The 17,002-nt window shown below is 51.1% G+C and overlaps 1 protein-coding gene across 2 annotated transcripts in view; it reads left to right on the top strand.

The window, feature by feature from the left end:
• Positions 1–17,002, top strand: part of FAM120A (family with sequence similarity 120A) — a 95,275-nt gene that overhangs the window by 67,419 nt on the left and 10,854 nt on the right. For both annotated transcript variants that reach the window (XM_019434297.2, XM_019434296.2), the window contains exons 11-13: positions 3,617–3,866; positions 10,301–10,415; positions 15,430–15,639. In XM_019434297.2, the coding sequence (XP_019289842.1) occupies positions 3,617–3,866; positions 10,301–10,415; positions 15,430–15,639 (575 nt within the window). The remainder of the gene's footprint in view (positions 1–3,616; positions 3,867–10,300; positions 10,416–15,429; positions 15,640–17,002) is intronic.

The following is a 17,002-nucleotide window of genomic DNA, read 5'->3' on the forward strand; positions in this document are numbered from 1 at the left end:
GGTACTTTCTGTAAAGAAGGTGCAGTAGCCTCTACTAATACAGAAAACAGATACCTTGGGGTTTTTGCTCTAGCGTAAGCAAAGGAAGATGATCTCATGTTGAGTGTTTTCAAGTCTGCCTGAAATGGTGAGTTTTTTCTGTCAGTGGAAAAGCCGAGATGGGTATTTGTTGATGGTGGCGTGGGTTTATTCACCAATAGCAGGTGGCTTTGCTGACCTCTGGGCGTGAGGTCACATCTTTGAACATGTCTTTCTAAAATGGAGTCGTCATGGACATGCTTTTATATCCCACTGCTCTTGCCTGAATGGCAGACATGTATGCTCACTGTGTTCTTAATAACCCAGTTCCCTTATGCTGTCCCCATATAACCAGTGTTTTTTGCAGACGTAAGAGCCCAGATGGCTTACCGTTAGCTGGCCACTCTCATCTGTTCTGTGAGTGGAGTCACAGAGCCCGAGCCCTCCGTCCTGGGTGGGGCCGGGGAGGGCTGTACACATTCTGTGTGGGGGGCACGTACGTGTGCACAGAGGCAGCCGTTTGTCACCCTGGAAATGGATGTCCCTGGGATTCTTTATCAGCACCAGTCTTTAATTAGTCAGTCCTGGGTAACGAGCCTGTAGTTGATCTCACACGGTTGTGAATGGCTGCGAGCCTCGTGTGTCCTCATCAAGACTGTGTTAAAGGGAGTCCTTGGCCCTTTTCCCTATCCTGGTCCCAGGGCTGGGACTCAGGGTTTAAGGAGACCCTGAGTGTGGTGTGGCACATGGGGGTTGGCCCCTCAGCCCCATGTCCCCCACCCCTATTTGGTACATAGAAGGTATCCTGTAAAGGTCTGTTAGGTTTCTCGTCGGAGGTTTCACCACTAGTAAGTGGTGGCATACAAGATCTCCGAAAACAGATACACATAGGGTAAAAATAAAGCACGTCAGGAGCAGCTTTGCTTTTGTTTTTGGAACAAAGTTTTGTGTTCCTACACCTTGATTTTCTTAAATTAGACATGCATTTCCAAAGTTAGATTTGAGCTGCTCATAAGCAGTGGAGATGAGAAGTGAGTATGCGAGACCCTCCATCACAGGGAACAAGGCCCCCTCCCGCCTCCCTCTTGGTGGGCGCAGAGCAGGTTCCCTGGATCTCCGGTACTTCCCCAAAGCCTCTGCTGGCTGGGAGTACGTGTGCACAGCAGCTCCCTGGAGGTGTAGGCACATGTGGGGCCCTTTGAGCCCGCCCTATGCATGGGCTGCTGGGGGGCGGGCCCCCAGGGGAGGGGGACAGGTGGGCGTGAGCAGCTGGCTCAGCCCCCTTCCCTGTGGGGCCTGGACCATAAGCATTCTGACCTCAGGAATGAGTATGTGCTCCCCAAACCTGTTTCTAACTTTTTTAACGTTTATTTATTTTTGAGAGAGAGACAGAGACAGAGTGTGAGCAGGGGAGGGGCAGGGAGAGAGGGAGAGAAGGAGACACAGAATCTGAAGCAGGCTCCAGGCTCCGAGCTGTCAGCACAGAGCCTGATGCGGGGCTCCAACCCATGAACTGCGAGATCATGACCTGAGTCGCTTCGCCGACTGAGCCACAGGCGTGCCTCCCCAAACCTGTTTCTAGGTGAAAGCAGGAACTGATAAAGTGGGATGACCACGGAAGGTGTTAGAAAGCAGTGGAGATGGAGCTGATGCAGGGGAGGTCACAGGCGCAGGTGGAGACGGACTCTGTGGGGACGCCTCCAGAGGGGGTCAGAGCAGAGACCGGGCACCGGGCAGCCAGCCTGTGTGTGTGTGTGCACGGGTGTAGGCGTGCACGTGTGGTGGGGAGAAAGGGAGAGGAGCTACATTAGCTAATCCTACAACCAAAGATAAAATCTAATCATCGCCTTTAAGTCTTTGCCACAAAGAGGAGTATGTTACAAAATAGATTTGTTTTTGCTTTTTTGGCATGAAAATTAGCTTCATGGATCAACCAGTGGACACACAGCCTGCTGGTTAAGGGCTTGTTTTGTGACCAACCTTGGCCTGTTTATCTGGAGCTGACGATTGCCAGTCCCTGACACTAGTTGGGCAGAGGGGACCTCGTGGCGATGATGGCCGCCCTGTGTGTGCCGAGTATGCTGGGGCTTGGCAGGCGTGGGGCTAGATTGTGAGTCCAAGGACAGGGTCGGCTGGGCAGTGGGGACTGCGTGGGGGTGTGGCCGGTATCTAAAAGGAAGGATGAATACAAAGGTGCATGTATTTATACATACATGTGTATCTGTTTGGACTTGATGGACTTTAAAATAATCATTTTATGTGTTTTAGATTTTCCTTTGATATTTAAACACTAAGATACTCAAATGTGAATGAAAGGGCTTTTTTCCCTGTGACAAAACAGTAACTTTTTTGTAAGAGGACGATTTGGGGGAATTTTGTTGACCTGCACCCCTGCTCCAGCAGCCTGCTCCTGGGGTGGGAGTCCTGGGCTCCTTGCGGCACACTTTCCCTGCCTTGTCTGGGGCTGGGCAGCTGCCGACGACCCGCAGGACCATATGCTGGTGGGAGGGGTGGGGCTGCAGGTGGGCAGAGTCTGGGCCTTTGGTCTCCTGTCTGCCTTGGGCACTACTTTAGGGAACATGAGCCCCGCCTTGGTGCTGCCATTTGGATAGAACGGCCTTGTGGAAAGTGCCCGGGGAGTCACTGCGCCACCCTGCTTCTGTTCTGACGGTCACGGACCGAAGTGAGCCTTAGTTCCCTGGCAGTGCACACCCCGAGCCCAGCATCGGCCTGTCCCTTAGCGCCAAGGAGAGGGGCTGGGACGTGCTCTCTCCCTGGTCTGCACTGTCTCTCCTGCCACGCTTCATTCCGACTTCATTCAGAATGATGTGGGGAATGGTGCATGTCGTGGTTTAAGAGTTAACTGAACTCAAATAGTGGTAAAGCAACTGTAGATGAGAGGCCACTGTTGTTTCTGTTATATCAACTTGGACCTTCTTGCCTGTTTTGAGATAAAATGGGGAATTTTATGCTTTGTCTTCAGTCTTCCTGAATAGAATTACTGTAAGCTGATGTCACTGGGATTTCAGAACACTGACTGTTGCTCCTGCCGCCTTGCTAGGCTTTTGGGGTCTCACTCTGGGGTAGCTTATGCTTACTAATCAACGTTTGTGGAAGGAGACCTTTACACGAAGTGGCACCAAGTGCAAATTATTTCTGAAATCTGATTAGTGAAAGTATCTGTTTATGTAGAAAAAGATGAGCTATCTAAATTGGATTTCCCAGGATATGTTGATAATCACATACTTTTGTAAATTTTGCCAGTTGTTACTATTAAAACTTAATGGCTTGAAATAATAAAATTCTTCTAACATCTTTGATTTATACGTATTAGTTATATGGGGAAGTCAAGTCATAATTTGATCGAGAAGAAATTTATTGGTAGCCTGACTGGAAATCCGAATGTGCCACGAAAGTGTGCGTAGGGGACAGAATGTTCTAGACCTGAGGACTGGTGGCCGGTGGCTTGCTGATGAGAGAATGCGTTGGTGTGTGAGCAGTGGCACCTTCAGACTGTGATTACTGGAGGGTTGGTTTTGTTCGGCCTCCAGTGGCTGAGCCGGGGTGTAAATGGTTTTCCTCTGCTCTTCCCCTGCAGTTCCCCCCGTGATCATCAAAGAGTGGGCAGCTTACAAAGGGAAGTCTCCACAGACGCCGGAACTGGTGGAAGCACTGGCCTTCAGGGAGTGGACCTGCCCCAACCTGAAGCGGCTGTGGCTGGGGAAGGCAGTGGAGGACAAGAACCGCAGGATGAGGGCCTTCCTGGCCTGCATGAGGTCGGACACGCCAGCCATGCTCAACCCGGCCAGCGTGCCCACCCATCTCACGGTGCTGTGCTGCGTCCTACGGTAGGTTAGGTGTGGCTGCCCCCCTCCCCCCCCCCTCCCCCCCCGCAGTCGTGTGTGTTGTGGGGACACAGTCTGGGGCAGTGTGGCGTGGGTTTGAACTGATCCTGGGTGGTCTGTGTGCAGAACAGGTGTATTTGGTGAACATGTAGTTTTTGGAAATACCATAATGATTTTAAATGTACTTTATCCTCCAAATCTTAAAGATTTTGAAGGCTGTACACATTATGTATTGTTTGGAGCTCTGTAGGGAAAACATATCTCTCCCTGCATGTATTTAATCACGTGTAGATCAGTGTGGACTTGAGGTTGTCTGTTTTAATTCCTGGGGTTATAACTTGATGTGTGGTTGATTTGGTTACTCAGATGTTCCAGGTCAGGCTTTGGAGTGCTCATTCCGTGGGCCCTTGTGTCATCTGTGCCCCCAGCATATTCTTTCTGCCCCCCACAAGATTAGCCCTGGACCCTGCCCTCTCCAGGGGCCTGGCTCCTGTCCTTGGAGAAGGATTGAAAGCCGGATTGGGGTGCTGCATGCTTCCATGCCCTCAGCTGACGGCCCCCTTAAGTCTGCGTGGACACTGTTGGTGTCTGGGAGTTAATTTGAGTTGGCATGCATACCTGAATTAGATTCAGTAGGTTTTTGAGGGTTTTTTTAAACCAATTTTCAACTTGGGAAAAGGTTGCAAGGACAATGCAAAGAGCTTTTTTTTTTTTTTTTTTAAGAGTTCGATTTTTTTTATCGAAGTGTAACTGATATATAACGTTATGTTAGTTTCAGGCATACAACACATTGATTCAGCAGTTGTACAGGACTCCATGCTCATGGCAAACAAACAGACTCCTATATACAGAGAAGAAGCTGGTGGTTGCAGAATGGGAGGTGGTGGTTGGGGGCAAAATAGAGCTTTTTTTTTAAACCCACATACTTCGGTGTGACCGTCTAACAAATCAGGACATTTTCTAATACAGTCATCACAATCAACATCATACCTTCTTTCTGTGTGAACTTCAGGGTCCATTTAAAATTTTCTCTTTGTGTTTGGAGGTGACCAGTCCGATTGCTTTATCCACCAAACACTGGCCGTCCCTCTGTTGCTGTGGTCTTGTCTGGGCTGTGTGCCTGCACCCTGGCCACTTGGAGAGGCAGATGTTCGCAGGGCTCCTGTGGGGCCGCTCTGTCCCGTTTTGTGGGAGGCACTCAGTTTAAACATTCCATCAGCCTCAGCAGACTCACAGCTTCTGTCTTTTTCTGTGGCCCCTAGTCCACTATTGGCAGACTATATCTGGTGCTTTGTGGTCACCTGCTGGGGTCGTGTCAGGCTGGCCTCTGTTCTTCTGACAGTTCTCCATCATCCTGGGAGCACCTCCCTCCTTCCCTACAGAGATATTATGGCCCCTTTCTCCCAGTAGCCCTGCTTCCTAGTGGTAGAGACAGTCCCTATTTCCCAGTCTCTCCCAGGGTGTTTGCAGTAGGCAGGCACAGTGCACATATGGACCCTACCCCTGTTGGCAACCTTGGGGTCCAGCCCTCTGCGTTTTCCTTCCTGGCCACCAGTTCTCCTGTTCCTCACCCTCAAGGAACAAGATGGAGGACAGAGCCTTAGCCGAGTGTTTGTTTCCTGACGTTTCTTAAGTTCCTCACAGGCTTGAAGACCAGTAACTAATTTAGAAGCCTCTCCTTCAGGCTCTTCCCTTTACCTGCTTTGAAAATTAGCTCGTGGGAGAGACTAGATCTTCGTTTGGAAGCTTCTGGTTTCTCGAATGGAAAGTTCATTTATGGACCGGTTTTTATTAATACAGACCTTACGTAGCCAAACATTAGAGGTGGAGACTTCGGCTGCTCTGAGATCAAATTAGCAAGAATAAATTTGTTCGATTGTACTTCTCTCCTCCAAGTTTAAATTGGTGTGTGGCCTTTACCCCAGCGGATGCTGCCTGCCTCACCTGAGGCTTATGCGGCTGACCTGGACGGAGCGGCCGCACTCGGAGCAGGACGAGGCGCTGTGGTGCTGGGGCCTCCCCGGCCATCCGTGCACACAACCTGGGATGCACTGTGGCCGCCCTCTGCACCTAGTCTCCATCCTGGTCCTCGCCCCTCCTAGGCCGTCACTCTGGCATTGTTCAGACGGCCCTTGTCAAGCCTTCCAGATTTCAGGATTGTCCCGGTGCCCATTTTTAAGATAGTCGTTACGGTTGATTTTTTTGTGGTTAGTAGAGAATGGAAAGATTAGTAAGTGGGACTGGCCATGTCACCAGAGGCTCTGGCACTGTGGTGGGAGGCAGGTGACCTGATTGGCTATGGAGATGGGCAGTCCCCTGGGGTTTCCTGCATGGAAAGCCTCTCGTGGTTTCAGGTCCTGAGGAGGTGGAGCTGGTTGAGGAGAGGGAATCAGGGAGAGGTGAGAGACTGCTGTTCACGGGACAAGTCCCTGGGGGTTTGGGGGCCAGGGCACCAGTAAACGGGCCAGTCCGCTTCCACTAAGAGGGTCTCTCTCCCTTCTACACTCTGGGCTCCAGGATGGGCTGGTGCTGGGGGATGCAGGTGCTCCACGGCACATGCTCTGGTTAAGTGGGTGGGCTGAGTTGGAGGCCTCACGGTTTGGAGGAAGGGGGGGTGTGTGGAGAGACCCGGCAAGGGCGAGTCAGGGTTGATGTGTGCCTCCGCGGCCCTGGGGTTGGGCCTAGGTCCTGGGGTGGGGGGCAGTGAGGTCCTGTGATGCCCAGCAGACAACCTATAGCTGGACAGAACTGGTTCTGACCTCAGGCTCGGCTGCTCTCCGCTGGAAAATCAACACTCGAGAGACGAGTGATGGTGGGAAAAGAGAGGTCGCTTTACTCAGGAAGCCGGCAACCTGGGAAGAGGGCGGGCTAATGTCTCCAAGGCCATCTTCCCCGTCCAGGCGAAGCCCAGGCGAAGCGGGTGGGTTTTCAAGGGGAAAGTGTGGGGAATGGGGAGGGGGCTGCGTGCAGGAGAGGCGGTGCCCAGGCGGTGGGTTCTGTGTCGCCGTGACCCTGGATGGACCTGCTGGCATCCGTGGCAGGTGTTTTCAAGTGTGGTCAGGCCTTATCGTCCTTCACCCTCAAGGCCAGTGGTCTGCAAACCCAAGGCAAGTAGGTTGGTTCTGCTGCAGACCAAGGACTCGGGTCAGCCAACAGGAGCACCTGAGCTCGAGGCCAGCTCCCTGCGAAGGCCGGTGGGAGTGCGGCCGCAAACCCTTGGCGTTGGTGGCTTGGGGCGGGGGCGGGGGTGGGCAGGGGCAGGGGCAGAGGTCAGCAGTCACAAGGCCAGGCTGTGGGCCACAAAAGTGTTTCCCTTCCCTTAATTTTCTCTTTCCTTTTTCTCTCTTTCTTTTTGCATAACTTCAAACTTGAACAGACTGCGAGAGGAGTTGAAGGAGTTTGTGGCTGTCCTTCACCCCGACTTCCCACATGTTAGTGTTTTACTGCAGTCGCTCTCCTTGTGTGTCTGTGTGCTCATGCGTCCTGACCCCTTGAGTGGCAGTTTTGGGTGCGACACCTCTACCCCTGAGCTCTTTGGTGTGTGTTTCTAAAAACAAAGACATTGTCAAAATCGGAAAAGTCCTATCCGTACATCTCGTTTACGCGCCTCACTCAGATTTTGCCACTTGCCCCGTGACGTGCTTTGCTGACAGGAAAACATCGTGGCTCGCGCTTAAGTTTAGTTACCGCGTCTCATCCAGTCCTGGGTGGCTTCTCGTCTTCCTCTGGGTGGATGTGGCATGAACGCTGACTTGTTTGCAGATATCCCATCGTGTAGACGGCACATGAACTAACAGGGTGGCAGCCGCTGGAGGCAGTGCTTGAAAACAGGGGACCCGATAGATTCTCAGTCTGCCTGTGCCTGTGTCCCGTGAGGTTCTGTTCCTGCCTCCAGGGCAGGGAGGCGGTGGTGGTCACTTATGCCCCAAACTCAACGCTGTGACCGCAGTGGGGGGTGGAGTGGGCGGGGTGCAGACCCGAGCCAAGATTCAGTGTGGGGGTGAAGCTAGTGCCCGAGACAGAGCAGAAGGGGGCCTTCCCAGGGTAGGGCTGAGACCCTCATCCCAGAGAGCTCACGTTCCCCTGAGGAGCGGGCTAGGTTCAGGCCTGGAGATGAGATAAGGGAATGGAGGGCTTGAGCCCCCTGGCAGGACACAGGCAGCCTGTGGCGCCTGTCCCCATACCCTAAGGAACGCAGCCTTTCTGGGAGGGTCACGCAAGGACCTGCCCCGACCCAGCTCCCCAGCATGGACAGGGCAGCAGCGGGCAGTGGAGGGAGCCCCAGACACCTTCCCGCCCCAGGCCCTGAGCAACGGGAGGCAACGGGAACCCCGTCTGCCCAGGTGGAGCGGTGTGGCAGGGGGTACAGGCAAGGCCGTCGCCCTGGTACCCTTTACTCCTCACCGTGATGCCCTCTGCACGGCCTGTGTGGTGTGAGTTAGTCTGAGCATTTACGCCCAGGAAGCCTTTCCGAGGATGGAAGTGAGAAACGGGTGATGGGTGGTTTTGTTTCAAAAGGACCAGAAAGCCAGGTGGAGGAAACATCAGGCATTCGAACAAAAAGACTGTTCGTTGTTCAGCCAAATTGGCTTCTGAGTCTTTGCTGCCAAGAAGACCAAGGAAGATCTTGAGAAAACCAGGCTGTCCCCAAGACAGCCTTTTTTCTCATTCAGGGTGTTAAAAGGAACATGTGGCTGGGGGGGGAGGTGGGGGGCATTAGTGTCTTTTGGGTTAACGGAGGGAGAGGGCGGGAGGGGGAGGTGCCGAGCAACAGTGTGGGCGGATCTGATGCCCTCACTGTCCACTGGCACGTGGTTAAGGTGGCACACGTTCTGTGTATTGTATCACAGTTTTTAGAAAGGAAGAACTAAAGATAGTAAAGCACAGACACGCAGGCAGAGGACATTGTATGCGGAGCACAGGCGTTCCCACAGTAACTTTCTCAGATGTCGTGGGGGGCTTCCCTCACACTTGCAGGTTCTTGCACAGAACCCCACGGTCAGTAAGACCTTGTGCTGCACGTGGCAGGGTCACAAGGATGGAGGCTTTGTCCTTGCAAGTAGTTTAGTGACAAAAAGCTTTTGCATTTCTTTCAGATACACGCACCTGCATCTAAGTACCGTAGAGATTTAAGGTCTACTCTTCACTTACTTGAAACGACAGTCACTTTCCCCTTGCCCTTTGTAATTTTACCGCGAAGTGTGTAAGCTCTGTGCCTGTGTCTCCTGCCTGTAACGTGGACAGCGGTGGTCCCTCAGGATTACGGGGCCCGCGTGATGGGAGGCGGCGTGTGCAGAGCTGGAGAGGCACCGGGCACCTGGCGAACTCTTCCGTGTTTCTCTCGGGCTGTTTTGAAAATACGTGTCTTCGTCAGCTGGTCAGAGCCCCCTGCTTTGCCCAGTTGTGTGTGCTCCCGTGAAGTATTGATTATTTCCACGTGAGGTGGGCTCCACACCGACTCGTCCTCTTTTGTCGACTTAGATTTTTCATTTTAAGCTCTGAGAAAACTTCCTTAGCAGACAGGACTGGGAAGAGCTTCGTGAGGCCTGTCGCCGTTCTCTCTGCTCTTTCTGAGCCGTTTGCCAGAGGTCGCAGGGCCCGTCACCATAAGTTAATCAGCGGCAATGTGCTGGGTCATCCTTCAGTCTGCTGAGTGCAGGGCTGGGCCCATGGGCTCTCGGGGACAGCTGGGCCAGGGCCGTAGCAGCCGCCCCTTTGCTCGGTGCCCCAGGGTTGTGATAGAGGCAGTACACGTGGCAAGGTGAGTAAGGGAAGGAGCGTGGGCGCCTGGCAGCTGGCAGCTCCCGGGCTGATGGCACACATGGACGTTGCAGATTTATAAATCGATACCCCCCCCTCCCCCGCCGCACTGCTGGCTGCCCTGGGAGGTCAGTGTGTCCAGGGCCTGCGGGCACCGGTTCTGAGGCCACGGCGTTAGTTCTCGTTCCCGGGACCCCTTTCTGGTGCTCACCTGCCGGCGCGGGAGCCTCTTGTGCACACTCGTCTCCTGCAACACTCGCCCCTTGTCAGGAGACACATCTTTCTTATTTGGACCTAGAGTCTGCCTCCCAGGATTCCGGTCTTGAATTGAAAAAAATAAATCATGTAAATTGATGCTTCCAGTGTGTTTCCAGGGTTTGAATACCTCACAAGAGTGAAGTTGTATCAGAAATCACTGAGCAGCTGGTTTGCAGTCTGTGCAAATGTGGTGTGCTATTTTAATCACTCTGAAAGCAAACGTTCTGTTCAGCCCAGGTGATTAGACACGCATTTGTAGCAGGTGTCATCCGGTGTGCATAGAGACGCTGGGTAAGAGCTCTTGGTGCCCCCCCAGCTCGTGTCATCCCGAGTCCCCTTGGAACCTGGATGCCAGGTTGTGCGCGTGACCGGTGAGCGCTCCATCCTCACGCCAGACCCTCTCTGTCCACCCCCTGTAGGTATATGGTGCAGTGGCCTGGAGCACGGATCCTGCGTCGCCAGGAGCTGGACGCCTTCCTGGCTCAGGCGTTGTCCCCCAAACTCTATGAGCCTGACCAGCTGCAGGAGCTCAAGGTAATTGACAAGCCTCATTCCTTGTCTTGGGAAGCGTTGCTCCGGAGTGCTGTGAGGAGGGCCGGCCTCACCGGGCAGCGCCGCTCAGAGTGCCAGGCTAGGAAACCGAGCCGCGGACTCGGGAGCCTTCGGGGCAGAAGCGTATCCATCCCAGTTCCGGAAGCGGTCCAGTCTGCTTCTGTCAGATAAAGGTTTTCCCTTGTTACCAGTGGGCGTCTGCTCTTGTGTTCACGTCAGGGCGTAAACTTGCTTTTGTTCCAGGTGGGGACCCCGGACCCTGGGGAGGGCTTGGGCTTCAGGGTTTTCTCACATCTGGCCAGGATTCTTTTCTCGTTTCGTTCTGTTCCTGATTATAGCATTCGTTTCCTCTAAAACATAGTCTTGCCCTCCTAGACCGTAAATCCCTTTACAAACCACTTGAAGAACAATGTTACACCATCATTCCTGAGCCCCTTTTACTTAGCATTTAACATCGTGTTCCTTTTAATTTTTCCTTCCAGTAATTCCTTTTGTTCTTTGTTTTGGCAATGTTAATTTTCTCCAAGTTGTCCCCTGATTTTTCGGGGTGCTTATCTTTTCAATGCACTTTGGTTAGTTGCTGTGTTTGCACGGCTGCACTCGCTTTCTGTAATGTCTGTGCTAAACTTTAGAAAGTTTAAGACTTTCCAGAGTTAGCTAAATCAGGGGATCTGCCTTTTCTTTTTATGTACAGGGTTTTGGGCTTTTTTCTTTGCATTTGTTTTTTTGTTTGTTTTGTTTTTTTTTTTTTTTTTTTTAATTATTTGATTTGTAATCAAATAATCTCTTTTGACAAATTGCCTTCACTTTTAGATCTTTTTGCCATTCTTTATGAAGGCATTCTTTCCCCTCAGGAGCATTTGAGGCTCACTTTATAGATTATCAGTATTCTACAGTTGGGGCCCAATCAATTTCTGGTTCCCCTAAACTACTGAGTTAAATTTAGTAATTTGATGTTGAGTGGCCCTTGACTGTGCGGAGCCCAGGTCACGTGTGGTCACCCCAGGCTTCTGATGACTTTGAAACAAGCTGAATAAGACAATAAAACTCAGAATCCACCCCAAATTGTATTCTTTACTTTGTAGATCAAGATTTTCTGTTTGCTAGACAGAAATTATTTTCATTTGTAATGTTTTTGAATCTAAGTTTTCGTTCTAGAGTATTTGGCTGGGTGTCCCCCGAAAGGCTGGCCCTAAGCGCAGGCTCTCACTCCCGTGCCCCCGGCTGGTGGTGCCGTCACCACTGTCTTCGTCACCAGCCCGTGCTCAGGGGTGTTGTGAATACTTTGACTAGCGTGTGCTGCCATCCCTCTACCTCTACTTCCTGTTTCTCTTATTTAGATTATTACATCAGTATTGACATCCCAGTTCTGAAAATCAGACCGCCAGGTATCAGGTATGCCCACCAAGCCTTACTCACCATCAAGTTGCTTTTCCTCAAAGTTCATCTTCTCTCCCATATCCTTTTCATTTTGGATCAACACACAGGGTATAACTTTTGAAAGACAGCCACACTCTAAGCTTTCATTTTGGTTCTTTTGAGGTCTTAGTGCTTTCATGGTTTTCTCCTGATCCTTCATCTGAAGCCAGGTGTTTCTAGAACTGTGTTTAGAAAGACCTATTTTATGTGCAGTGACTTGAGGCCACCGTCCCTTCGGCTCTTGCTGGTCTGGAGGCCTGCCTTCCCTTCACCACGGACGGCCTGCACCGCTGGCACCTCACGCACAAGCAGCCTACATTCCGCAGAGCTAGGGGGATAAGAGCATTCGTTGGGGGGAAAGGTAGTTTTTTTGTTTTTGTTTTTTTGTTTGTTTTTGTTTTTTAAGATTGAGGATTCTCTCAGCTATCAGATTTAGAACTAAGAGGAATAATCATTATTTAAATGCTACAAAAGTCCCTACGCAGAGCTGAGAGTCCCCAAATTCAGTGATAGAAAAGTAGACTTTTAAATTGCTTTTTCATTTAACCATTACAATTTTTTTATATATCGAATGCAATGACGATGCTTTTCCATGAAACGCCATTTCACTGTTTCGGATATAGTCAACTCTTGATTTTGGTGGCTGTCTTAGGGGCCGCTATCCAGTTTGTGGATTGCCCAGACCCTACTTTTCTTCTCCCATTTTTGTCCATTATGTGCTTTGAAAATAAAGAGGAGAAGAAAAGAAAAAGACCCAGTTCTGACAGTTTGGCCTCTCGTTGGCTTTTCTGATTGGGAGATTCGGTGGGGAAAGGTGTTGAAAGTTTTAATTTAGACTGACTTTGTAAGAGTGCTGTCTTGTCTGTGCGTGCTCTGCCTGCCGTGACCGTGAACAGGTGCGTGTTCTATGTGGCTCCTCACAGACCCATGACAGGGATCCACATGTTTTCCTCATGTTTTCCCTGGTGTATTTTTTAGGCGCTTCTCCTAGGTTCTGAGCATGGATGTAATGACGAAGGTAGATTAGCAATGTTTGGAGGAGGGCGGGGAGAGGGTGAGAAGGACTTTTGTACAGGCTTCATATTTGTCCAGTTTCTTTCTCCCTTGCTCTTGACATCCTTGTAATTGCTTTCAGTTCTTCTCACAGTTTCACTGACTGAGTGCAGAATATGAAAGGTGGAGGAGGAGGGGCTTTAAGACGGTATCAGGCCCCTGTGGCCCCTGAAGGAGTTAGGGCAGGTGCAAGTAAACATGGCCGATCAGAGGAGGGGTCTGCAGTCCAGCAGTGACACGGCGGGCAGTGCACCCTCGCTGGAGTGGTTCTGAAGCTCATTGGGCAGAGATTAAGTTCCAATTTGTACTTCCTATAAAGTCAGAAAACTGTACTTTCTTTAGTTGAGGAGCTTTGGATAATGCTGATAATTTTATCTTCCTGTGTAGAAGAGAATGAGATTGGACCGTGAATATTGTAGCCATGTCTGTGATCAGGCATTCAGATTCTGGTGCTGCTAGTTAACAGTTTGATGGCATTGAGCTTTCTGTGACTCTTTCTCCATCTGTGACACGGAGTACGAGGAGCAGTACCTGTGTCATACAGTTGCTGAGACATCAGTGAGATAACGTGTGTGGAAGTGTGCAGAGTGTACCTGACAAGTCCAAGTCTGTGTTAAGTCTCCTGTAGGTATTACTTAGTATTATTTGTGTAATTAACATGTAGGGAAAGACACATAAAACACTATGTGAAGTGATTTAGAAAGCTTTTCGGATAAGCCAAGATCTGCATGGCAGAGTTGAGATTTTATGTACATTATTTAAATAGCTTTTATTTTGAGAACTTTTTCTGTGAAATTAATGGTAGTTGCCATTACTTAGCGATAGGATATTCATTTTTGAAACCCATGCAAACAGTTCCTTCGCTGATGGCAAGTCCAGTTAGAATAAACAGATGAGTGTGCATGGCTGAGGCAGACTTCCCCGTGCCCCCTGTCGGCTCACTGGGAGCGCGCTTGTCCTAACCTGGGTACCTCCGTCCCCGGCCCGCCCGCCTGGGCGGCGGGGGCTCTGTCTGCTGCATTGAGGGTCGGCGTGTCCATATGGCCACCTCTGGGGACCAAGCACTGACAACAGCACTGTGCTTCCTGGGCTTCCCTAGAAGGCGCTTGCTGGGCTGCAGGACAACACTGGGTGGCGGAGTGGCCTCCATGCCACCCCTGGTATCCCCTCGCCCCGTGTGTGTCGGGGCCACTTTCCCAACAGTGTCAGCTTTCAGGGAGGAGAAGTTCCCTCTTTCTGCCTTGAGACTCTCAGAGAAGGGAGTTTCCACTTCAAGTGAATTCTTTCTCCATTTTGATTTTCTCTTTCCCCACTTTCTGCTCATAAATATAAAATGCATGCGGTCCCATCACCCAGCCCTGCCTGCCCTCAGCCGAGTGCACTGTCCTTCCCAGCGAGGCTCAGGCTCCGGAGAAGCAGGGGCCAATGGGGCTGGGCGGCAGGCGGGGCCGGGGGTGTGGATGGGCTTCTCCAGGTTTGGAAGGTTCTGAACTACATTGACTGAAAATCCAAAAAACCAAGGTTGGAAAACACAGCGTTAGCGGATTGTGGGGAATGGTGGCCCCTGAGCACAAAACAGCAGATAGTCAGAAATTCCTCAGTGTCGGGCATGGGAATGACCTTTTTTCTTGTGAATAATGAAAAGCCGGCGTACCTGCCACATTTAGGCATTGCTTAGGGTGATACCCCGTAAGGTCTGTGTTCTTGAGATACCCTCGCCTTAGAAAATAAGCGTGAAAGGTAGGAAGACAGAACCCTGGCAGTTAAAACTGCCTTCTGGATAATCCACAAACGAGGTCCTTCATAGACAGACAATCAAGAGTTGACTGTATCTGTCAGTGTTCCTCGCCCTGCGTGTCAGGTGCTAGGAGCCAGGGCCGTGCGCGCAGGGAGGTGCAGCGCCATGAAGGAGGGGGCAGGAGAGATAGTCTGCATGGTCCAGATACCGTGTTTTTGTTGTTGTGTTCTTCCATTTATAAGCTATCCATTTCTCCTGAAGCATTTGACAGTCTCATTAATGAGTTGCTACCTAAAACATTAACATGAAATAATGTAAACATGAAGTACAGGTTTTAGAATGGAATCATGCTGAGTAATTTTTAATATACTTGAAAAAATGCAGAATCTTCATGGAATGTTGCTTGTTATAATCTTTTTGTTCATACATTACCAGTGTGTAGAATCTGAAGGGTAACTTACTTTCATAAGTGGATAGTGGACTTCCTAACTGCTAAGGAGACTATTAATAATCTGTTACTATCGCTCCTATGATGCTTTACAAATTCCAAATTGAAATACTTCAGTATGTTTATAAAACAGTCTTGAAAATTTAAATCTGTTAAGTAACATAAAAAGTCTCTGTGTTCAGATAGTGCTAGGTCACTGTAAGGAAATAGCAGGTGTGCGTAGGGAGCGTTTGGTGGAGGGGTGTCCACGCTAACCGTGGAGAGCTGTAGTCAGAAATGGTGAGAATCGGGTTCTGCAGTGTTCTTACTCCATAGAAATCATTCTTTTCCATTTAAAGATTGAGAACCTCGACCCCCGAGGCATTCAGCTGTCAGCTCTCTTCATGAGTGGTGTGGACATGGCCCTGTTTGCAAACGACGCGTGTGGCCAGCCGGTGCCCTGGGAGCACTGCTGCCCTTGGATGTACTTTGATGGGAAGCTCTTCCAGTCCAAACTCCTCAAAGCCAGCCGGGAAAAGACCCCACTCATCGACCTCTGTGATGGTCAGGTCAGTCTCAGGAATGCCGGCCGGCGGGGGGTTGGCGGGTGGGGAGAAGCCTCCGGCCACCTCGGCGGGATGGGAGGAGTGCTTGCAGGCTGGTGAGCTGGGCTGTCTGCACAGGTTGCAGGCGCACACGTGATGTGCTGCACTCGCCTGGACCTCGCTCCCGGGAGGGCCTACAGGCCTGGGTTCCTACCGGCCCCGGCCACATCTGTGTCAGCCACTCAGTACGCTTCCTTGTTTAATGTGTGTTTCTGTTGGAAGTCCTCTTGATGAATACATATTGTATTGTTAAATTACTCACCTTATACATGTGGTCAGCAGCGCTGGAACAGCCCAAACAAAGCACATGGGACACACGCGGTGTCTCCACAGGGCACATCTCACGACCTGGCACTTAGGGACATGAGCCAGCACTCGGCACTGTGCTTGGGCCCATTTCAAACAGAATCACCCACAGAAATGTGAAAACTATGGCACTAAGTGGATGGTGAACAGGACACTTGTTTCCAGTGTAAAGTCCGAAACAAGCGGTGCCCCCTCTGCATCAGGCCTCGGGCACGATTGTGGGTTACAAGTACATTTCGGCAAGCGGGTGGGTCCACGGACGTGGAGTCATGAATAGCGAGGACCGAGCGCATTAGTTGGAAGTCCTGGTCTGAGCAGGAGGTGCGGTCCCCCATCAGACCGTCTTGTTCTCTTGCAGTCGCCTCAGGCTTCTGACGGCACGTTCTGCCCGAGCTGCCATGACCCTCGGGTCAGGCTCAGCATAAGCACAGATTTGTGGGGTGAGCAGGTTTTCAGATTCTCTGGTTAAGGATCGGTGTTGCTACTTGAATTTATGTATTTATTAACAAAAGGCACTGCAGGTGAATGTCGTACAGGCTCTTTCACAGTGGATCTGATGCCCACTAGCTGTGTTGTCCGCATCCTTGGGAGCGATGTTATTCACTGTGATGTGATCCCCTCAGTCGGCCTCCCGCCCCCTGTCAGCACGGTCGCTGGGCCTTGGTGCCCTTTCTGCCGCACGGGGCACACAGCTGGCCGAGTGCTCGGTCGGTGGGCATTGTCTGCGCTGCAGTGGGACCTTTCTGGACTCAGCTGTTGGCTTCCAGAACCAAAACCACTCTTTCAGTTAGTACCTTCGGTAGTGAATGGTCCTCACCTGGAGATCAGCTGAAAGCTGCGGCTTAAGTTGATGTTGTGTCTGTGGGAATGATGTAATGGAAGCAGGCGGTATGTGTGCGTTGATTGCATTTTCGGTGTGCTTGCCGACCGCACCCAGTGTGGCTGCACAGACCGTGACTGACTCACGGGAAGAGAGCACATGCATCCTGGCAGCTGGTGGGTCTCACTTCTTTCCTGTCCA

The sequence above is a fragment of the Panthera pardus genome, unplaced genomic scaffold (assembly GCF_024362965.1).
Source record: "Panthera pardus isolate Hobbes unplaced genomic scaffold, ASM2436296v1 HiC_scaffold_20, whole genome shotgun sequence".
NCBI lineage: Eukaryota > Metazoa > Chordata > Mammalia > Carnivora > Felidae > Panthera > Panthera pardus.